Source organism: Sparus aurata, chromosome 5 (assembly GCF_900880675.1).
Source record: "Sparus aurata chromosome 5, fSpaAur1.1, whole genome shotgun sequence".
In the NCBI taxonomy this organism is placed as follows: Eukaryota; Metazoa; Chordata; class Actinopteri; order Spariformes; family Sparidae; genus Sparus; species Sparus aurata.
Window position 1 is genome coordinate 22853051 of NC_044191.1, and position 23596 is coordinate 22876646.

Consider the following 23596-nt stretch of genomic DNA (forward strand, 5'->3'; position numbering starts at 1 on the left):
ACAGCAAGTTCTTTCGGTCACTGTGATCCTCTCCAAGGAGAGCAAGGAATGGATTAACCCAGAAATAAATTCAGTGTAGTGTACTCTTCCCATAGCACTTAATGGCTCGGTTTGCATTAATCACCTCCAGTGAAAAGGCCTGCCACTCCTCGCAAGTCTCCACTCCCACAACTATGCCTGTATATCAGTCTCTGGCCTCACAAAGACTGTCTCAGCCTCCAAAGCACCGTGACTTAATGTTTGGTACCAGGCTCCACCGTGGTGCGGCCCCCATGGGGTCGAGGACACCGCTTGCCATGTCACGTAGTATTTACAGAAAGAGTTAATGTTGTTTCTGTTGCGTTGATGTAAGGAGGGAGCTGCAGATAGGGAGGACAGATGATGGAATGTGACTGGTGGACTGTGCGGTTGGTTTTTCACATTTTTCTCACCGTACAGACAGGAGATTGTTGCTGTCAGTAGAAATACTTCTTCAGAATTTCATGTCTTAGAAAAGCTGATTTAATTTGTGCTTGGTTACCAAGTTGTCCTGCAATTGTCTGGCTTAAACACAGATTTTGAAGAAAAGGCTTTACTAGAATAAAATTGGAAGTTTTCCAAAACCATAAAAGTCTAAATTTACATTTAAGGTTGACACACATTGCAATGTTGGTAATGATATCGCTTTCATTTTGCATTACCTTTAATATGAAACCTGTCTTCTCTAAGGAACAAGAAGCAACAGCTTTGTTTTCAGTTGTTATCATTTTAGATTTTTACAAAAACATACTGGCTCTCCTTCTTTTTAATTTGTCCACATCCAAACTCCATCTCTTGAGAAGTGTGAAATTAAAAAAGAAAAACGCAAAATGTTTTGATTTAAAAGTTTAAACCCAATGGCCAAATGCTGTGTTCTGTGCAATTTTAAGGGTTGGAATTTCCTAGCTGAGACTCCTGACTTCTTCCCCGAGATCACAAGTAGGAAGAAAGACATTTCCTGATTTCTGTGGAACACAGCATTAGTAAAGCCTCATAGAGATTTGATAATGTTGACAGACTCTTTGCTGTTTGCTGTTGTCTCTGCCACATTTCCGACTTCCTACTTAAAAAAAGTTCAGTGGAACGCTGCAAAAAAGTTCTGAATTTCTACTTGTAAACTCAGGGCACGTCCGTCTACCCGGACTTCACGACGGAGCAGTTGTCTGATGTCAACAATGACAGCGCTCATTGGAAGGGTATTGGGGATGTAATTGTAGACAACTGCATTTGTATAAGGCTAGTGAGTAGATACTTTTCCAAGTTTAAAAGTGCCATAAACTGAAATGTGTAATGGCGTCTGTTACTTCATGTCTCTTTTCCTCTACTATTTTGTTTATAATGCGAAGAGACTGTACTGCTGTCGGTTCAATTCTGTGTACACTTGCCAAAGAGAAATCCTTTTGTTACCATGTTCACTTTTGACATCTTTGATGTCCAAATCCCGAAGTTTCAACCCACGAAATTCTGCCCTCCGCCGTTGAACGCAGCATTAGACTTCTTGACCCAGCATCTGGCTCAAACACACGTTTATCCTTTTTTGCCTTGCTGATGCTCTAACTCATCTCCTCAGGCAGCTTTGTAAACCAGGGCGTCGGCAGTGTTATTTGCACAGTACAACAAATTGTTATTTGAAGTGCGTGTGAGTCTGAAAGACGTGAATCATTGTTTGCATACTGCGTGCGTTATTTGACATCTCATTCATCAGATTAACAGCGCACAGTGAATCCACCCATCAAACCTCAAACAGGGTTTACTGTTTAGTTGTGACCATGTCTGCAGTCACACTACATCTGTCAACTTGATAACAACTCTGTTCACTAACGGAATGACTAACTGACTCAATTGAACGAGTATTATAAGTACTTGGTATGTGAGGATGGTGACCTTAAATTACTCCTAAACACAATGTGAAGTGAAGCCCACGTGAGCGAGCACATGGCCCATTTTGCACGGTTACCATGGACAACTCCGTAGAGCTGACGGTGCAGAATGTATGAAACATACAGAGAATACATTCTCTTCCAGATACATGAATGGACATCTGTGTGCAAATAAATGCGCTCGCTGTTGAGCTGCATTTGCACTTTAGCCGTGTCTTCAAAGTGCAAACCAAAAGCTATTGGTGCAAGTTTTTTAGTGTGTGTGGGGGGGGAACGAAATTTGTCAGAACACAATGACAGATTTGTGGGGAGGACAGACAGACACCGTTTCGAAGAGAACTTGTCCAAAATTATTTTGCCTCTGGATAGAAAGGCTCCTTGTTGTGGCACGTATGAATGCTCGCCCTATTCTCAACATGAACCCCTTTTATGATGAGATATTCACATGAAAAACATTCTCGAGTCATCAAATAGCTTTGTGTGTGCCTTCAAAGCTGGGTGTCTTAGCGTCCAACGAGTCCAAAAACAGAAGAGAAGAAAAAAAATCAGTGTCGCTCTGCTGACCGAACATAAAAAGAAACCATTACAAAGGTTGAACTGTTTTACCCCTCTTCACCCTCCCACCCTTTCTTTTGGCAGAAAACAATGTTGCTGCATTACTTGACTGTTATCCTTCCCCCCTGATGATTTTCTTTAACATTTTTTACTTCTCTTGTTTGAACAGATGCTGCCCCCCCTCCTGCAGCCCCCCATCCTTTGGGACTGCAATGAGACTTAGCACAATGCGGTAACACTCAATTACATTAATGTTAAGAGTCCAGCCCAGCCAGTTCCTTCCAGCAAGCAGCATCAAACGATATGATGTATATCCCTTCCTGAGGCCAATTTGCAGTCTTTTGTCCCACTTTATTTATGAATGGGTTATGAAAGAGGCGACTTGCATGACCGTGCTAACCTTTCAGTTCCATCCATTACGGCACAGAAAGTATTTTAAAAGCAGGATGTATGCTAGCATGTTTGCCACCCACCAGAGAACGAATAAATCTCTGTCACTGAGCCGGGTGAATGTGGGAATCACTGGTTCAGCCAACCTTCTCGTGTCATTAGGTGACCTGGTATCTGAAGTGGCAGCTCGTCCACTAGAGTTCTGGGCAAACGCATGCTCCATAAGATAAGCAGCATGGTGTTTTCTGTAAATAAGTACAGCAGCAGTGGTGTCCCGTTTCAGCCTCACACTGGTTAGATGCTTCAAGTGCCACAGCATTCAAAAGGTATCGTAGAATCACGGAAAAATGTCACCTTCGACCTTTGGTGACACTGAAACCAGATCGTATTTCGACCCAAATTCTGGAGGCGCATCCGTGAGCTTCCTTTAAAAGCGTGAAGCATCAACTTCAGCGTGAATTGGACTGCACCACTTGGCCATTTTTGACAGTTTTCCACTGCTTCTTCAATTGTCAAGAGCCCGTTGGTGCAGCAGTAGTTTTTGATCCCATGACTGTGCTTCCATGTGGTTATTCATGTTCCCGTGCATGACCACGACAGTATTCAGGCTCTGATCGTGTGCTCACAGGCGTGTCTGGATTTCTTACCATCTCATCCACTGTTACCAGGAGACACACCACAGTAACCCTGGAATATCCATGTTTTTCAAAACTATGATATGATGATTACGCACTCAGAACATCACTAGGATACTCCAAAAAAACCTGATCGCGGCCAACTCATATCACTGCACCAGTGTTCCTGCTGCTGCTCGGACCGAATCACGGTGAAAAATGAACACAGCTAAATTTGATCAAAAATCAATGTTCACTGGACCAAACCTCTGAGAACAGTGTCAGCCAAACGCTGCACAGCACAGATCTGTGTTTCCTGTGCTGAAACAAACTGATTTTTTTTTTTTTTTAAGTGTAGCTGAAAATGTAATGTCACCGAATTTGTATAACTGTATAACCATCTGTATAACCACTGAAATAATAGAGAGTATAACATGTGTGCAGACAAGGAGCTGTTTTCATCATAGCAGCATGACACAAATAGTCAGAGTCCATATTCAAACTTTGCATGTTCACATGATCGCTGCAAATGGACAGATTATTAACGGGCATGGGTACAGATTTGTAAAACGCCCAAATTCTGTCCTACATAGGAAATAAATAGCCTTGGTTGTCGTACATTAATAGTTTAAATCAGCTAATTTGTTTGATCAGGGCGGTGCAAGTGTGGTGTGATCAGATTTGACTCACCAGGGCAAAATTAGCAAACATCCCCACAATTCATCACATTTGTTCTTTAAACATTCCCTTATACAGCCTTATACAAGAAGGCCTGAATGACATCACCCTTCTCCAATAGGTGACAAAAGCTCAGACAAAAGACAACATGCAGAGAAATCTTGTATAATCTTATAAAAAATAGAGAGATGTTCTATTCGTAAGGCGGCACTGCTCCTCAGAATAAGCTGAGAAAACAGGTCTGCAGGGCCTTTGATGGATTGTGACTGTGGTGTCAGTGTGCCGTCCAGCTGTAATATGAAAGAAGACATAAACAAAAACAGATGTAACTGGCAGATACTCAATAATAAAAGTTCACGAAGGGGTAAAAAAGAAAAAAAAAAAGAAAAAAAGCACAATCAGGCGATCCTATTTGTAACTGATGTCTGTCACTCTCCCCTGCAGAGTAACATTCACCCACTGAGTTAAATCTCTCTCAGCACCTTGTCTCAAGGTTAACTGCAATTCTGTGAGAGGACTCTGGATTGCTCCTGTGTATATAATTTAAGTTTCGTCAATATACAGCGGTCGTGTGCCTGGTGATGACCATAACGCAGACCACTTCTCAACCACTTTTTTTTTTTTTTCTCTTGTCATTCCACTGAAACATCTTCTGTGGTTCGGGCGGGCTCCGCTGCAGCCTCTCTCAGCATCCCCTCTCTGTCGGTGCTCAGCATCACGCCGCCAATTCCTCCTTTATAGGAGCCCCGCCCCGAAATCAGTCGATCAAATTCAACATCGCACTCACCAGCTTCTGACCAATCAGAGCGCCGAGGGGGTGGTCTCGAGATGGTGGTCCGGGAGGCCGGTAGCCAATGAGCGCGCCGTGTGGACGGACAAAGAGCTCGCGTCAATGATCGTTGGTCGCCTGAATGGCACATTATTCATGTCCACGCTGAGCTTATTTAAGGAGACGCGATGTGGCGAGATCGCGGCATCCCTTATATAAAAAAAAAAAACGTAGCGGATGTCCTCCTCCTCCACTTCTCCTTCCGTGTGCTGAAGAAGAGACATGCAGACTATGTCAAAGTTTTTAATGTGAGACAAAAAAAATGAAACCAATCTCCCCTTCAACACGAGCAGTTCCACACACAGCCCCGGCTAAGCTCATTAGAGAGCCGCTACAACTTACAACCCCCTCCGGCACGGCCACGTAGATGAGCGCACTCTCCTGCCACTTCATTCATAATCCTGACATGTTGAGAATTTACATTGCTCGTACAAGCCAGGAAGTTCAAAATGTGATCACTGGCAGGGTAGGCATCAGTGTCAAACTCAAAATGAAGCACTGACAGGTCGTAAAAATACAAAATATAACATAAAACATGTGAGCAAAGGCGCGTTAAAATGGGAATTAGTGAGAAAAAAGCGTTGTTTCAGGGTTATAATCATCATAATTATGTTTTAAAAGGTGACATCAGCCATCGAGCCGTGTAAGCAAAGGTCCATCAATGCTTTTCCACTCGGTTTTTTTTTTTTTTTTTTTTTTTTTTTACACACACCCACCGCCCATGCAGCCGCCCCAAAACGACGCTTTTCGCCTGACCGACTTCATTAATGCGTAGAGGAAGGGGAGGAGGTGGACAGCTCTTCTTCTACGTCCCGATGTGCTGAGAGCTGCTTTTTCACTTCACCACCGCCTCCGAGCAGCGCAGTCCTTCCCCTCTCCTCTAATGTAATCCCGTGTGTTTTCTGGACGAAAAGGGTGCCAACATTGATTTTGTATAAATATTTTTTTGATACTCGCGGTGTGTTTTTGTTTCTTTTGTATTTCTCGTACCCGGGGAGAGAGAGAGCACTCCAGGGCGGTGAAGAGAGACAAGTTTAAAACCCGCAGCGGATCCTCCGGAGGTTTCACGACCCAAACACACCTTTTGCTATCAAGAGATCTCTGTGTGTGTCTGAGCGAGGGGGGAGTTATCATCGACTTCAGTGAAGTTTTGTTTAATCAAACACCGAGGGGGGACAACACATCCGCCATCCGGCATCATGACTCGGAGGTCCTGTGCCATTTACGCCACCGGCATCGTGTGCGCTCACCTCCTGATCGTGGGGATCGCCCTGGTCGTGGCTCAAGTCTTCCAAACAATGATCCACAGCCGGCTAAAAAAAGTGAGTTGGGCCGATCTTCATGTTCTCTCTCAAAACCTCTCCTCTTTTTCCCCCCTGTCATATTTTGTCACCCATCTGTCACACTCGAGGGTGGTTTTTAAACGTGTCATCTGCAGCGGCCAGTCATCCGCATGCAGCATCGTTTCACCGGTAGTACCCGCAGAGGGACACCGGATTGTGTGTTTTAAAATGTCTTATTCTGACCCATTTGTTTCATGTTTGTGTTGCTATTTTTGCCCCGCATTTCTGCAAACCTCCTCCAGCTCCAGCCGAGCTTTTCAACCCTTCCACGAATCTGCATGATCCGAGGATCGGGCAGCGTTTAAAGTCCCGTTACATGGCTGTGCAGCTCGCATTAGGACACACGAGTAACACCGGCGTGTGTTGTTTGAACATTACACACAGGGGCTGTCGCTGCACCGTAGGCAGAAAACCCCCTGCAACTCCCACAGGGGGGAATAATGATCGTGTGACTTTATCATGACCGTGGCTCGTTTTTTCTTTTTTTTTTTTTTATGGTGTGTTTTTTACTCCCATTGACACACCTTTTTAACATTCCTTCACGGATGTGCAGCGTTTATATGAATCGGGCACACATCACATGACTCAATCAAGGCTCTGAATTGGAAAAGTGGGATTAAAGGCATGATATGTGACTTGTCCTGGCTCGTACTGAAGGGTATTTGATAAGCAGCACCGTGCGCATGACCTGGTGACACATTTCTGTTGGGGCAGGCTTTCGTGTGTTGGTTTCTGGACGGTAGGGTGTACAGAGACGGGTGGGCAGTAGTAGTAATAGTAGAGAATCTCAGCCAGTGAGTGACATGGTGGGTAGTGGGGGTGGAGGTGTTCAGGTCTTGAGGAATGGGGGAAGGGAGCCTGGGTGAGTGGACACAAGAACCTCCCTCCCTCCCTAACTTCCAGTGATGGAGCTGTGGCAAGTTTTACAGGATGGTGTGACAACCATCCACCTTTTTAGTGGCAATCAGGCATCCCGGCTTGTGTAAACCAGACTGACATATTCGTCTAGGTGTTAAAAGATAAATGCTGATTTAAAAGCTGTTTCAAGAGCCAGGGGGAATTTAAGGTCGGAGTCCCGTTAATGTAGGCTATGAAGGGGAATTTCCCCCCGAACCCCGCTGATTCACTTGTATTAACTCGCGATACTGTTCTGTTTTGGGTCTTTTGCTGCTCCACAAATCAATAACGGCTGTCTTCAAATGAGTTCCGCATGAGTAACGCAACCAATACTCTTTGCTTAACCCCCCCTTTTTGTGTGTGTGTGTGTTGTCTTATAAAATGCAGTCAAGTTAATGTGTAGTTTTTGGAGAAGTTATTCAACCGTAGAGTTTTAACATTTATAATATCAATCGGGTATTAATACAAATACAAATGGCACAAGCTGTTCTCGGAGGAAATCGAGGTGCACGGAACACTGCTCGAAGCTAGAAAAAGGTGGCCGGGTCCGCCAAATATTAATGAAGTAAAACCGCGTGATATCGTGTCATACTTCAAGGTCAGCTTTTGTTTTTATTCAACTCATTCAGGTATGAAGACAAAGAGTTTTATTCATTTAGTTGGTTTAGATATTGAAAAGAAATCTGTCAGTGAAGCTCTTTCTCTTCTGATTAATCGTTCTTCTCCAAAACTACATAGTTCTCCTTTTAAAACATTTTATTTCTGACCTTAGTTTTATTAAAAATGCAACTATGAAATGTGGTTTGATCACTGGAGTTCTGCAGTGACGTGTACATACTTCGCAGGACTCGTGGGCCATTAAGTGTTTAAATTACAAGTGTCTGCCTGGTACTGTATTTTTGGGATGATGGGGTGGCAACCTGATGGGGTGTGGTTGGGGGGGGTGGGGAGGTAGCAGCTGACATCCTATCCCCCCTGCAGCCTCGCTTAAATACCTCACATTCCTCGTACCGAGTTAATCTCTGTGTTGGATGCTGTGTGCAACTACTTTAAAACCTCTCTGCTTCTGCTTCTTCCTCTTCTTCTTCTTCACCAAGTCCGCTCCCTCCCTCTACTTAAGAAGAGGAAAAAGCCGGGGAAAGCTCAACACGCTATTTGTCCAAGTAGGGGACTGGCAGACGGCTCCCTCGGTTAAATTTAGGTCCGACTCTCATTTGTCTCTCATTCCCGATCCCGGCAGCATCCCAGGGGATCCAAATTAAAAGAGTCAGTCAAAGTTCATCAACGGGGGGACATAATTCTGATGTGGCCGGCGATTACATGAAATGACAGCATAGCTAATCCTCTTTGGCCACAGTCTTCCCATTGAATTAGGCGAGTGCAGACATGCTGAATCGACTCCAAAAATTCTACCTAATCTGATGTCCCACCGTGGCTCTGCTATAATGATGTAGCCTAGTTGTTGCGGGACAAGTCGAAAAGATTTCCTCCAGGACACAGACTCTTTTTATGTCTGCTGAGCTGGGTGTGGAGGGAGGCAAGCGTATAAGCCAAGCAAGGAATTTGACAGACTTCTTGGCCTCGAGGGCATGATTTTTGTTGCCTGGGAGCGACCTCGTAGTGCCTTGTTGTTGTTCCTGCCTCAGCCTATCCAGAGTCGCCGTGCTCACACAAGGAAGCTTAGAAGAAGAATAAAAAAAAAAACACCCACTCGTGCCACTCCTTCCAGCCCTGTTTGGGAGAGGAGACTTTCCAAGGTAGTTTGACTGATTGAGCTTAAAGAAGTCAAGAACAAGGTCATGCTGATAAATCTCAGTGTGTATTACCTGAAAATGTGCGCGTGACGCACGGGAGGAGGCATTTGATAAACTTCTCTGGTTTTAATTGTGTTTTTTTTCTTTTCTTTTTTAATTGTTTTCCGCATGCTGTTCCAAGCAGGATCTTGTCACGCCACACCTAACCAAGCTCCGTCTGGAGTTATTTGACTAAGGCCCGGTTCAAGCTGCCTTTAGTGTTTTTAGTTTGAGTCTTTCAAACTCATTCAACCTGTATTTTGGTTACACTGACAAACCTCTCCACGCTGTCCCTCACTTGGTTTTTTCTGCGATAGATGAAGGTTTTTCCAGGAAATGGATGATGACCGCATGATGGTCATATAACTTAGATGAAGGCCTTTTGAAAGACCTTTGCTCAAGGTTGGCAAACACAGAGATGTAGGCCACAGTCACTCAGTCTGTCAAACGCCCGCAGGAGAAAAACCAGACGGGGCAGAATCCTGTTTCAAAAGTGACAGAGTTTGCATTTTGCGTTCACAAATTAGGTCAGCGCTGCTGGTTTTGGGTAATGTTGTGTCATTATAGTCATACGCTTTTACTGCATCACCTATTTTCACTTCACTTGTTAATTAAATCGGAAAAAGGTCAAGACTCAGGAGGATCTCAATGCTTAAATACCTCAAGTTCATTTTTAAGTGTGTCTTCTCCGATCCTGCAGACAATTTTTGAATCTGAGCAGCTGTGACAATGCAGCATTCGTATTCCTCGATGAGAAGACCTAAAAAGAGGACACGTAAAGAGCACTATATGCCCATGAAGACGAGAGCAACCCTTTCCAGAGCTACAACAATTAATCAGTTTATTCATATTTTGTGAAGATGTATTTGTAAATGGGTTTTTGTCTGTTCTGTGGACAAAGCACAGGAGGCATTTTTATTTTTAGTATTTTTGGCATTTTACAGATTAAACCATAAAAGACTATTAAAGAAAAGAATCAGCATATTAACTGATAATGAAATTATCTTTATTCGCAGCCCTAAACTGCTGAAAAATAATTTTTACACCCACCCACCCCAATTTAGACTTTTTTCCTTGGCTGCAGAATGTTTGAATCATGCATTTCTTCTGTTAGTTGATCCAGCTCACCTTTTTTTTTATAATATAGGCTATCAAAGCAGCTATTTCCGTCTACTCCTCTGTAGATCTAACATGCAGCAAAATTCAACAAAACAGGAAAACAATTCTATAGAGCAAAACGCATTTGAAGGTTGGAAGTTGTAACCCAAACAGGAAGTGCCAGCCACACCCCAAGCTATATTTTCTCAACGGCAAGTGCAGAAGACGATGTAAAGCCTCTCGTAAGTGCACCTCGCTTGCACACAGGGGAAAGAGGGGTTTTTTCAGGAACTCGACATGAAAAAGACACAAGACGTTTCTCCTTTCGCAGCTTCGAAAAATATCTTCCAAGAAAGGAAAAAGTGAGCTCAGTTTTCCTGAGTCACAGCACACCGGTTGTTGTCTTACACCGTTAATGGTCTGTATAAAGGTTACCATTGCCCATGCTCAGACATGTGCGACCAGCCTTATGTCACGCACTTTTTTTTCCCCCCTCCACATGATTTCTTTCAACACATCTGTGAAATCACAGCCAACCTGTACTCTCCGTGCTTGCTTTGGCTTGCACGGTTTGAATACAAAAACTCACCTGACATCCTGCATGGAGTCGGATCGCTTATGCTGCAGAGATGCTATAGTGTCCTTATGACTGCAACACATTTCTGGGTTGTGTGGGCTGACGATAGCCCACAGTCAGATTCTTGCCTAGGCTTGCTGAGGTCAGATACAGGGTGCAGAAGATTTTCTGCCTTTCCCGACGCTTTTTTTTTTAGCCGTGGCGGACTTTTCTCTGCCTCCCTCTGGGTTCCGAGGTCTTGGCCCGGCACCAGCTTCTCGCAGAAAAAGTGCCTTGCGTGCTCTCGGAAGGCACTCATTCATAACAAGGGCTTTGAGTGGAAGAACTCACATTTGGCACTTTTGAAGTATAAATTACAAGAGCTTTTTCTTTTGCCATTTTTCCTCAATCTGATTTTGTATTTTCTTGGTTTTTTTCATAGGAAATTACTCTGACAGAGAAGAGCCAAGTGTTTGAGGGATGGAAGAATCCACCTCCACCTGTTTATATGGAGTATTACTTCTTCAATGTGACCAATCCAGAGGTGTTCCTGGCAGGCGGGAAGGCAGCTGTTAAACAGATTGGACCCTATACTTACAGGTAGGTTAACAAGTAGTGATGGGGAAAGGAATCTGTCATGTTTGTTAAAGTCCCCTTGAAGAAGGGCCATCTCCATCTGGAAACACTTTGTCAGTGCAGTGTGAAATAAAAACAAAAGACATCTGGACCGACTGACCGATGTCCTTTCCACACCAGGGAATACAGGCCACGGGAAAACGTGACTTTCTTGGAGAACGGCACCAAGATTTACGCCCTGAACCCAAAAACCTTTGTGTTTGTGCCCGAGAAGTCAGCCGGTGACCCTGAGGTTGACATCATCAGGACCGTCAACATCCCATTTGTGGTAAGACATGGTGCCTGTGCGTGATAAAATGTGTGTTATTATGACCTGCAGCTGCTACTTTAGGGAGTCATTTGATTGGCATGTGTGTTGTTTTTCATCAGGCCATTGTCCTCTTAGTTTTGCTGTGACATTTTTATATCCTGAACATACAGTCTTTAGTCACATGAGGCCAAGACAAACAAGCCGTCATGCATTGCAAACGTAAATTGAACTGTGTCCCTCTCCATTGTCTGTTTTTTTTACTTGACCTGCATTGTCTTTCATCCCCAGGCGGTGATGAACGAGCTGAACTCCTACTCCTTTTTCCTGCGAACTGTAGTTTCCATGTACATGAACAGCCTGGGCATCGAGGTGTTCATGACCCGAACAGTCCACGAGGTTCTGTGGGGCTTCAAAGACCCTCTTCTCACGAAGATCCACTCCATGAAGCCCGAGGTGGACGAACATTTTGGGCTGATGTGGAAGGTAAGCGCGGTTGTGTTCATGATGACTCAAGCTCGATGACACTATAGTGCAAAAACCTCAAGAAAGCGCTTGCGTGTTGGTCGTTAGGGGTTACTAACCCAACAGACGAGTTGGAACGTCTGTGGCTGCCTATCATAAGAGAAGTGAGACTGGCCGCGTGCTGATTGAAGATGCTTGTATTTCCTGTTTAGAGAGCAACGTAGGCATCTTGGTGACAACGCCAGTCTTGTGATGATGAGTGCAGCATTTTTAGTCACTGAAATGGAGCCAATAGTCGATTAATTGATCAGCTGATGAAAGGGAAATAAGCTCTTTGGGAACTGCTTCAAGCAGTGAAGTAAAAAAAATCCAGTTGGAGTACGGGGCCGTTCATTGATCTAGTACATATCTTCGTGTAATATCTATGATTTGGGTAGAAAAAAACAAGCAATTTGAAGACATCAGAATGGAGGAAGTGAAAGCAGAAAAAAGGCAGGTTCCACTAGGTAATGATATTCCATAGACAAAGTCATGATGTGATTATTCTGCCCAATAATGGGCAGATTTATCAACTGTGAAACTGCTTGTTAGTTTTAAGTCAGGCACCAAAGTTCTTTTCTATTTTCCAGTCATCTATTACTGCTTTATGGTATGGAAGTCTGGTGAAAAAAAACAACAAGGGGCATGTCAATGGCCGACACAAAGCACTATTTCTTTCACAGTTCCCATGGTCCTTTGTTAGCAAACATGAACACTGTTTCTGACTTGGTGTCTCCCCGCTGTATCCTCGACAGTTGTCGGTTACAGCGGCTTTGTCTGAACCTCTTGTCTTGTCTTGTCTTGTTTTCCACAGAAAAATGGCACCCATGAAGGAGAGTTTGTGTTCCACACCGGCGAGGAGAACTACATGGATTTTGGCAAGATCGACACGTGGAACGGCCTGAGGTGAGGACCGATCTTTTTCTCAATGAAACACTTCTCATCACATGGTTTCACGAGTATCATATAGGATCATATTTACCTTGTTACAAAACCTGTACTGTAAAGTCCAGAGGAGAAGGCCTTTGCTCCCTGGTTTGAGGTAGAACACGATTGCAAAATGAATGTTTGGATTTCCAAAGTGACTTTGTACTTTGAGTGTAGTCAGCATGTGGACTATTTCAGGAGTGGAAGAAATATTCAGGTCCCTTACTAAAAAGTTCCAAAAGTGGGAATAGTACTTTTACAATTTACTGTTGTAGCTGGTTTGCCGGGGATGGGGGCTGTCAAAAAACTGACGGATGATTAATTTCTTCTGCACAAGATTTTATTGATATTTTTGGGACTTTGAGGCTCTAAGAGATTCATTTTTCCAATATTTGTTGAGTAAAGAAGAAATCACGCTTTGGAACTGCTAACCAGAGCTGTGGCGATTAGTCAATTAATCACATAAAAGTAGCTAAACAAATAAAAATAAATGTAGTGGAGAAAAAGTATAAAATGAAAATAACCACTAATTCCACCTTTTTTATTTTTCTTAATCAACAGGAAAATGTCGTGGTGGTCTTCCAATCAGAGCAACATGATCAACGGAACGGACGGCGCCGTCTTCCACCCTCTGATAAACAGGAACGAGCTGCTCTACATCTTCGCTGCTGATCTCTGCAGGTATGCATGTGTTGCTTATGTGGCTTTAAATGTTTACAGTCGAAGCATCCCGGCAGGGCGGGGTCGAGAACTTCCAGTGACTCGTTAGCTTGTCAGGAAATTACAGCTGAGTCAGACACAATACGCTTACAAATCCGCTGATTAGGAGATTTTGGTCCTTACAACTTCTGATAAGGCATCCGATGGAGGTAAAACACACGTGGGAATGTCAAAGAGTTTGACCTGGACACACCTGCAAGGCTTTAAGGAATGATTATACAGGAAGTGAGGTCACCTGTTTGCTTTTATAGTAATGATTGCCTGTGATTTTCTTCCTCTTGATAGCCCTTCATTAACAGCTTCATAACAGTCGATAGCTTTTACTTTATCTTTCCTTTAATCAGGCCCTCTGCTTGTTGTCTTTTCTTAGGTCTATCCATCTGGCCTATGTGAAAGACGTGGAGGTCAAAGGCATCCAGGCATACCGCTTCGCACCTCCCAGTGACGTCCTCATGAGCCCCAAAAACAACCCCACTAACGCGGGCTTCTGCGTGCCAGCTGGAGACTGTCTCGGCACCGGGGTGCTTAAAGTCAGCGTTTGTCGAGAAGGTAAGCAAGTGTCCCATTTCCCCTCTCTTCTGTTGCCACATAGTCTGACCCACTTTCCTTTGGACGGCCCCTAACCAGTCCAGTGGCACAGTCCCAAATCCCCCCCTTTTTTTAGCCCCCAAAAATGTCCTTTCACTGAGCCACCGTGTCCCCTGCCTGCTATCTGACATTCCCTCTGTTTGAGCTTGCTGGATTTTGCTCAATACACGGTTCAATGATTAACTGTGCTGACTGTGTGTTGAGGCTATTGAAGTATTTTATGGTGGTCATTGAGTGGAGTCTGATTGCTCTGATAATGATTGTCAGTGGGGAATACAGGATCAGATATGCTACTGTTTCTCTGCGGTTTGTTTATATTCATACTTTTATATTTGTTCCAACATTTGCTGTCTTAGTGGAAGAAAACACCTCTAAAACCAATATGTGTATTAATCAATGTTAGAAAAAAAAAAGGTTGGTGCTTATTGAACACTTGCCTTGCTAAAACCCCATTGGCTGTCTACATCAGCTCCTCTGATTCACATGAGGCAAGCGCGTCTGATTGGGCAGATTTATGTGATGCTAGTCGGAGAGCCAATCAAGAGCGAGCTCTGTTGTCATGTGCCAAGTGGTGTCATTCTGAAACAGCCTGTGCGGGTGAAACCATAAAAAAAAAAAATCATCCAGATTTCGTCACAGCTGCATAATGTTTGGCCATAAGCATCCTCTGTAGTTATTTAGTGCAAAACACAAAATCATTTCTTGCTTATAACCTCAATTTCCTTTCAATGGGGTTATTTTTGCAACAGCAGAAGTATGTCTTTAGGGCTGAATCCAGTATTTTTAGATTCTGTATGACTAGATGTGGCTTCTTTCAGGTCAAAATATAATAAATATGTAAAGGTTTCAGCATCTCTCCCCCAGGATTATATATCACTGGCATTCTGAAGAAGTATTTGAAACAGAATTATGAAACATAACTTAAGGAAGGTATACTTGATTTGATTAATTAATTTATGAAATATAAAAAAAAACTACAACAAGTTAAAAATAAAGAGGGAGCATGTGGTTAAAAAATGAAAGAGTGGTACAGCCTAGATGCAGCTCTAATGTAGAGGCATTGCAGAAAGCATTGTGATTGTGATCTTGCTGTTGATGAAGATGAATTTCATGTTTTTATTTGACTGTACAGTGAGCGAAGGAGGTTGCTTTTTGAAAATCTGTTAATCAACCGCTGATAGAGGTTCCTTCCTACCATGTGTCCTTCATTACTAACATTTATGTTATTGAAACTGGACCTTTTTGAACCGAACCTCTTTGAATTTCTGGAGTGAATTTTCAAAGAGAAATGTAAATGTAACATACATATAGCTTTTTTGAAATGATCTGAGGATGGGCAAGGACAGGTCCTTGCAGGAGCGCTCTTGACTGTGTGAGCTTATCATTACAGCACGCATTCCTTATACTATCAGCTGCAGATATATACCCGTATATCTTATAGCTCTGCTCTTCAGAATACCATATACTTTTTAATCTTATCTCACGTTTCTGCTTTCATCCTTTCTCAGCCCTTGTTGTTTAAGTCATTTCAGGATGCAAACATTCACTGATCCATGTGTTTGTCCTTCAAGGTGCCCCCATCGTCGTGTCTTTCCCCCACTTTTATCAAGCGGACCCTAAATACATCAACGCGGTTGATGGGCTCAGCCCCAACAAGGAGGAGCACGAGACGTACCTGGACCTGCAGCCGGTACGATATTATGTATTTATTATCCCAACAGATTAGTCATGTGGAAGGAATCTGTGTTCGACCTTGATCTATTGGCTTACGATCTTTATGACCATTTTTATCTTTAAGAATGGTTGTATTGACTCATAGTAATAGCTCCTCTTGTTTTTGTTTGCACTGATGGTTCTTCTGCATTATTTTGGTCAGACAGCATCATTAAAGAGAAAAGGCTTCGGGAAATATTTATTTTAGAATAAGAGTTGCTTTTTTAATAATACTTAATTGCCAAAGTGCATACCGTAGTTCTTCACCTGCTTACATTTGATTTTAGTCTTAGTTCTAGCATTTTTTGTACTGGTAGGGCAAAGAAAACTGGTAAGAAAGAGAAAAAAAAAACAAGAAGAAAAGCCATCACACTGGATGACGGTCCATATTAAACAATCACCTGGGAAACTGTTACTTCTCAAGGCTGAATTTTATGGAATGGATAAAGAGATAAGGGAAAGAACAAGTGACATTTTGAACTTTAATAGTCACAAAACACGACAGATAAAAGAAGGAAAATGAAACAACAGAAACAAAACCAAAAACTTAAGTACTTGTATGTTATTTAGCTCACAATACGTAAAGACAGCAATTATTGAACCCAGGATATAGAATAGGGCATGAGAGGTGGAAAAAAGGAAAGAAAAAAGTCTCTAATCTGCAGTTCACCGAAACCTCTGCTCTCTTTTTTTTGTTTTATTTAGACCACAGGTGTTCCCATCCGTGCCTGCAAGAGAGCTCAGCTCAATATCATCCTGAAGAGAATCCAAGGCTTCCCGTAAGCTGAACTTTGTTGATCTCTGACCCACTTCGCTATCGTCACAATCTGCCCCAATTTTGGCCACATGTTGAGCCAGATGTCCTCCCTGACCTCCCTGTCTTCTCTCTCTCTCTCTCTTTCTCTTTCTCCCCTGCAGCAAAACCAAACACATCAATGAGACCATTTTCCCTATCATGTTCGTCAATGAGGTGAGCGTTTCCCTTCACTTCGGTCTGAGACGCACCTGTTCTCATGAGCGTAAAAAACACAAATTAATAATCGTCTCTCTCGACTATAGACGGCGACTATCGACGATGATTCGGCATCCCAGATGAGGACGATGCTCCTGATCGTGACTCTTGCGTCAAACTTCCCTCTGCTCATCGTGGGCATGGGTGTCATCCTGCTGTTCGTGCTCGTCGTCTTGTTCTGCCGAAACCGCCAGAAGAAGGTAGGAGCTGCCCCCTGTTTTTCTGGACTGGAGTGTAGTATTAATCCACAGTTACCCTGGTTTGACAAATGTGTGCTACCCACTGACATTAGCTCACAGAGTAAATGAGAACTAGACTCATAGGTGGTAATATAGCAGAATATATGCTGTAGTGTTTTGAAGAGTTTTACTGTTTTTTCTTTGCATGGTTAACAGTTTCCTGAGCTGCCGCAGGTTTTAACCCCAAGCTACATGAATGTTAACTAACAAACTGCATGATCCCTGCGCAGCAAAGTCAGCATGAACAGTTTCCTACAATTCTGGATCAAATACTGTTTTTTTTGTTTTTTTTTGCCTTGCTGAATGTTTTCTAATAGTCAATGCATCTCTGATGTGTCGACGAATCCTTGGATTCAGGAAGGAAGCGTTTTAGTTTCCCTTCTGTTCAGTGTGGCTGTGAACTAGAGTAGCACTATAGATTAGCATAGTGCATTGAACCAGAGTAGTCCTGTGAATGTATGTATGCACAGTGCATGTTCAGCTCTTATCTCTGGCAGTGCAGGATTGTTGATCTGAACCCTGGCCTCACCGCCCTCAGATTACAGATTAAGGATTATCGTAGTTCACGTTATTCACTGCGGAGAGTGGCCTGCAAAAGGAAAAAGGAATAGCCTGATATTTTTTGAGAAGTATTTGCTTTTTGTTTTATTTCATCTGAGCGTTAGATGAGAAGACTGACACCACTGTTGTGTTAGCATGTTAAATGTGAAGCTACATCAAACTGAGTTGACTGGAGCCTGGGGGGGATTAGCTAGTTTAGCTTTGCCAGCAACAAAATGTAATGTTTTTAAACTTTCTGAACAGATTGAACAAAGGAATATCAAAAAGCTAAATTAGTGAGCTTTAGAGGTGCTGATATTTGAACTCAGGGCTAGGCTAGCTGTTCCCTCTGGTTTCCAGTCTTTATGCTATGCTAAGATAAAATAAGCTAACTGACTGTAGCCTCATACCAAGTTTACAGGACTGAGAGTGTTATTGTTCTTCTCGTCTTATCTCTCGGATAGAAAGCAGATACAAGTATTTCCCAAAATGTCAAACTATATCTTTAACGTGCACACTTACAAGTTTTGCTTAGAATTGAGAAAATGTTAAAACATGCTTAATTGCAATGTGAAGAAATGTTGTATTAACCATGTTCTAATTTTAATTTTCTGTAACCCCCCTTTTTTCCTTTTCTGTTTTAGAACGAAGTAAAACGTATTGATTTTACTGAAGCTTTTCATTCTTTTACTGTAAGTCTTAATTTTTGCCTTGTTTGCTATTCTCCTTTTTCAATTTATTATCATTTATCATCATTTCTGATTATCATTTTTAATTATCCCCATGGGACATGATATTCCATTATAAGTTCTCACCTCACGGTGTAATGTTTCTTTATCTTTAAGTTAATGTTTTGTGTGGTGGTTGTTTTCATAACTGATGCACATTTAGATTGATGCGGCTCACTGCAGACATTTCAGTCAACACATTTACTCCCATTTTATTGTCTCTTAAGTATTGAACAATATTCTGACGCCTCGCCACTTCAGTGGTTTGTACTAACTTCTCTCCTCCTGACTCTTCCTGCTCAGACGGCGAAAGATGACACGGCCTACACACAGGTCAGCGACAAACCCGACGAGCCGTCGGAAACACAGGCCACCCAGCCGATGAGGAACGGCTCCTACATTGCCATGTCTCCAGTGGAGGCCCAGAAGTGTTGATCGAGGATCCCCTCCCCAAGTGTGGCGCTCAGGAAGGGGGGTTAAGGGAGCAGCACATGGGTGTTACATTACCACGGGTGGGGGTTTACATACAGAATGGGCTCATTTTCACTTTTTTTGGGGGGGGTTGGGGAGGATGGGGAAAGGTGTGGGACACGAGCCCTGGTAAATGTTTAGTCAACAAAGACATTGCTCCTCTCACTGAGCCCTCTTATGACTGTCTATCCTCCTCTACTCTACCTGCTGAGCATGGCCCTCACTGCCTGCCGTACTGCAACACAAACTCCCACACTCTATTCCCCATTTCCGTCCCGGTTGGCCTAAAGGATGAAGGGACACTGAATGGGCTGAGCCGGGACACGCCTTTTTCCCCTAATTCTACTGAGGGAACGCGGTAGCATATGTGTCGCCGCTGTACGCGGATGCATGACGTTCGGAGCCGAATCCACCGACTAATATGGCTAAAAGAGAGTCTTTAGTATTCACCTGAACAACAGGGGGTGTTGTCACCGTCGTATTCTTGCTCTTTCCTCTCCATCGGTGTTGCGTGAGGAGAACATTTCAAGCCAACAAGTTTCAAAAAGCCCCCTAATCCATAGGACAAAACTCCCTGAGCCCCCTGGCTCGGGGGATAAAATGGTTTTGCTAACAAAACTGAACTCAGCATATCCTTTTTAGTAAAGACAAAAAAAAACAAAAAAAAAACAGACTGAGCCAAACTATTTATAGCATTTTTTTGCCTTTTTTTCCTAAGATGAATTAGTGCACCTACACACCTACAGACCACACTTCCAGTATCAGTTAGTGAACATGTGTGTGCACCCTTGTCTTACACTTCATTGTCCTGTTTTGATGGACAATGGGCAACTATTTTTCTTGATGCGGGCACAGTGTAGTGTGACACCTGGAGTACTTGTGATTTTGACCTTCCCCTCATCGTTTTAGTCACCGTCACCCTTTTGTTTTGTTTTTTTTCCCCCCCTGAACACTAGTTAAAAAAACTATCCAGAGACCTCAGCTACATTTCAAAGTCATCATTAGTGGAGGTGATGACTCTATAGCTGTGAAGTTGTTACGAATGCAAGTCAGTAGCTTGAAAAGTTTCACCTTTTTTAGGCTTCATCACGCATTCAAAACAAAAATGGAAGAAAAAAAAATAAACACCAACAAGACTTACAAGGGAGACTTGAACCTGCTTTCTGCCTTACAACGGTTCAGTGTGTTCTTTATGTTCATACATTGTTCAAATAAGCTGGAAATCTCTTTTTTTGTTGTTATTGTACATATTTAAAGGGGAAATGTTGAGATACCTCTGACCAAAATCCAGCATAGCAGTCCTCCTAGGTGTGCTGAAAGACACTAACTTTGCTCTGTGTCGACCGCTCCTGCACGTCTACACTGTTACCTATTAGAGAAAGCACAATTTGGATTGCTAAAACCAGTCCTCACACAAGGCTACCAGGTTTTTTTGTCCTGTTTTATTATTATATATATTTACAGCTGATCTGTTAAAGACACTGACAAGTGCCGTGAATATTTGAATAAAAAATAGAAAAAGAAGTGGAATCGTTGGGTTTTGAGGGAGCCCTGTGCGCCACTCGCTCGCCGCTGTGCAGTCATTCAGTTTTGCCAAGGAGCTGTAGGCATTCAGGCAAAATCGCAGCACACAGCACTTGAATCACTGTTTGTCTTATGTTCGTCGTGTGGTGTTTTCATTTCTCTGTCCGCCACACTCTGTCGCGTCACATCGTCAAAAACCCAGTGGTAGTTGCTAATGGGATGTGAATTTAAGGCCATAACACTGTCAGCGTGGAAAATTCCCTGCACTTTGCCTGGAAATTGTGCCCTGTTTATTGTCATTGTTTGTTTTTTTTTTTTTTTCTTTTCTAGTCCTGTTCATTTCAATGCAGGTGGTCCAAAAGTTCGGAACATTTCAATGGTTTGTCCTCAATAGTATTGGTTTTATTATGAAGGATGTTGTTGTGAGGGAACAGACATCCACGTCTCTGTGTTACTCGCTTTTCAGCACATGGAGTGTCTTCTTTTGATATACTTTTGTATTTGTTATTGCTGCTAAAAAAATGCCATAACCTATGGACTTGTACTTGTATATGTGGTATTTACCATGTTGTGCTCGTTTCAGGTTGGTACACAGTAGGCTCTCCTCTGTGTCGCCGAACTGTTTGTGACGCCTGAGCACAAGATACAAAGCCCAAAGCTTGCTGCCATTTACTGGAATTAGCAGTTACAGTTATCACTAGCAACACTTTTGTAAAGTTATCACATTTAACCACTCTATTAGCTGATGATCTGACCATATCGCATGTACCGTTGGGTCTTATTATAGGATTAGTGACAGTTCGCTGGAGGTGCACAAAAAGGGCGAGCCGCTTCAGCACCATCTAAGATTGGTGTCAGAAGTCTGATACTGGGATTAATATCACTGGTGGAGAGTAAAGTAGTCCTTTTTATAAAAAAAAAATCAATTCACTAAAGGCCTTTTTATTACCACCTACATGCAAGTGACCACCATCTCATTGCAACCTCCATCCACCTTTTTAAAGGAAAAAAATCTTGACTTGAACCTGATAGACCTTAATCCCAAGAGTTGAAGTGTGTCAGTTCAAACACACACCTGAGCCGTCATTCCTCCACCATCTGACTTCTACTACACTGACCTTTGAGTCCAGTCATTCAAGCCCATTGGCTCGTCCCTGCTTGACCAAAGATAACCTACATAGATCTGCCCCAGCGCCGTGTTTACTCTCCTCTGCGATAACGGTTGTGCCGAAAAACCACCGCCTACCTTTTTTTTTCCTTTATTTTTGGGAATCGTGCCACCACTTACTTACAAGTATTTGCAGCAATTTGTGTGAGCGTGAACGGATGCGTGTATGCACCTTTTTTACATCAAGGCAAAACTAAAAGAGAGAAAAAAAAAGAGAAAATTCACATGGTTTGATTGGTATTGCTTTTTTTGTCACCAAGAGCAAATGGAAGTAATTGATGCTCTTTGCGAGCAGATCTCAGTATTATGTAAAACAAAGCAATACATAACCGTATGAAATAAATTGTGGATGTTTTGTAAGGGGCCACACTATATTTATGTATCTTTTGTTTTCTCTTTTTTTTTTGTTTCACTTGTGTGGAAGTATTTCCTTTATTTTTCTTTAGTGTGATTTTAGTCATTTCATTTAAAAAAAAAAAAAAAGAAAAAAAGTTCAGCACATTTCATTTGGGATCATTTCAATGTTTTTCACACTGAAAATACACAAAAGTGTAGAAGATGGACCAGTATGTCACACTGGGAGCTGCCAGAACCCTGTAAAGTGTCTGTAAAGAGTGTTCATGAGTGGTTTAAGATTGTGTGTGTTGGACGAGTATGAGATCTTGTGTGAGTAAATTTGTGTTTGTGGAGCCAATGCACCATTTCTGTCGAACTGGAGTGATTTTTACTGGAAGGCTGATTATCTTGATGACTGAGTAAAATAAAGCATTGATGCTGTGTAACCTATCTAGAAGATGAATGAAGCCCTCCTTCAGGGATGAGCACTTGTGCCATACCATCCTTTTTTATTTTTTTTTTCCCCCATTAATTTGCTGAAGTCACTAACAGACATTTCCTCTTGAGATATACTAATTTGTTTTGCTGCTGAAAATGACAATCCTGCTTGTCATGCTAGGTGCAAAATGAATTCGATGTAATATCTATTTTTAGTTTTGATAATTTACACTGCACAGATGTTTCTACAGTGCTTTTGTAAAAATTTCTAGTGTATTTGCAAAAAAATAAAAGTTGCATTCAAGTGCAAAGTTCAACGCAGTCATCTTCTGTCTTCTGTATAAACTGTCGGGAAAATACAAATAAATCAGTCTGTGGGAACAAAACTGATGAATTTACACTGACGACGTAATCTGGTTCGAATTATAAGAAAAACTACACATGTGAAAAATGTAAACACTATTAATTATTTAACTTTGATAACCATCAGTCTGAGTTCACGGCTTAATGTGGTGATCTGTGTGTTAATTTAAAGCTACAGCTGGCAGCTTTGTATCTCCGATCTTGTATGGATTAAACATACAACATATAACTTGTTCATTAGTTCGCTTCAGCTGTTGTTGTAGTTGAGCTGGAGGGCTAGCTGTTTCCCAGTGTTTATGCTAAGCTAAGCTAATCGGCTGCCCCCAGACAGCCCTCACAAAAGTCAGAGTGAACTCTGAAAGACAGCAAAATGTCCCATAATACCTTTACACCATCTACTATGGTGGAACAAGTTACCCATCCACTCATATTTCCTGCTTGACTAAGCATTTAGTGTTTTTCTGTGACTAACTGGAGAAAAGTGACTGAATACATTTACTCAAGGGTGGAAGTAACTAATCAAAGCTACTCAATTAGCTGTAACTAAGTCACTTTTTGGTGTGCTCGTACTTTTATGAAGATTTTGACAGGTCTTTAACATACAGACAGAAAACACAAACTCTGCAGCAGGCCCAGGTTCGGAGAGGTGAGCGCGACCAGAACAGAGCAGGAGCTCAATGAATGAAAAAGTAACTAATACTTGTAGTGTTTGAGAGGAATAGTCTGTACTTTCACTTCAGTATTACTTCAATACCTGCAGTTGTACTTGTAACTGACCGATATTTCACAAA

General features: G+C 42.4%; 1 protein-coding gene across 2 annotated transcripts; it reads left to right on the forward strand.

Annotated features, from left to right (window-relative positions):
* The first annotated feature begins 5715 nt into the window (after nucleotides 1–5715).
* scarb2a (scavenger receptor class B, member 2a) lies at nucleotides 5716–22759 on the forward strand. 2 transcript variants are annotated; one of them, XM_030416795.1, is made up of 13 exons: nucleotides 5717–6286; nucleotides 11094–11251; nucleotides 11408–11555; nucleotides 11826–12020; nucleotides 12853–12944; nucleotides 13527–13646; nucleotides 14056–14234; nucleotides 15845–15963; nucleotides 16692–16765; nucleotides 16905–16956; nucleotides 17046–17198; nucleotides 18422–18469; nucleotides 18809–22759. In XM_030416795.1, the coding sequence occupies exons 1-13, from the start codon at nucleotides 6164–6166 to the stop codon at nucleotides 18938–18940; spliced, it is 1593 nt and encodes a 530-aa protein (XP_030272655.1). In that variant the 5' UTR covers nucleotides 5717–6163; the 3' UTR covers nucleotides 18941–22759. The 2 variants fall into 2 exon arrangements, with proteins under 2 accessions (XP_030272656.1, XP_030272655.1); XM_030416796.1 differs by lacking the exon at nucleotides 18422–18469 and having other exon boundaries at nucleotides 5716–6286; nucleotides 18809–18940.
* Nucleotides 22760–23596: the final 837 nt, after the last annotated feature.

Excerpts from the sequence above, each read along its gene's own strand:
- scarb2a (XM_030416795.1), top strand. The coding sequence starts at position 6,164 with ATGACTCGGAGGTCCTGTGCCATTTACGCCACCGGCATCGTGTGCGCT. Across the intron at positions 15,964-16,691 it reads CGTACCTGGACCTGCAGCCG|ACCACAGGTGTTCCCATCCG; the intron begins GTACGATATTAT and ends TGTTTTATTTAG. Across the intron at positions 17,199-18,421 it reads GCCGAAACCGCCAGAAGAAG|AACGAAGTAAAACGTATTGA; the intron begins GTAGGAGCTGCC and ends TTTCTGTTTTAG.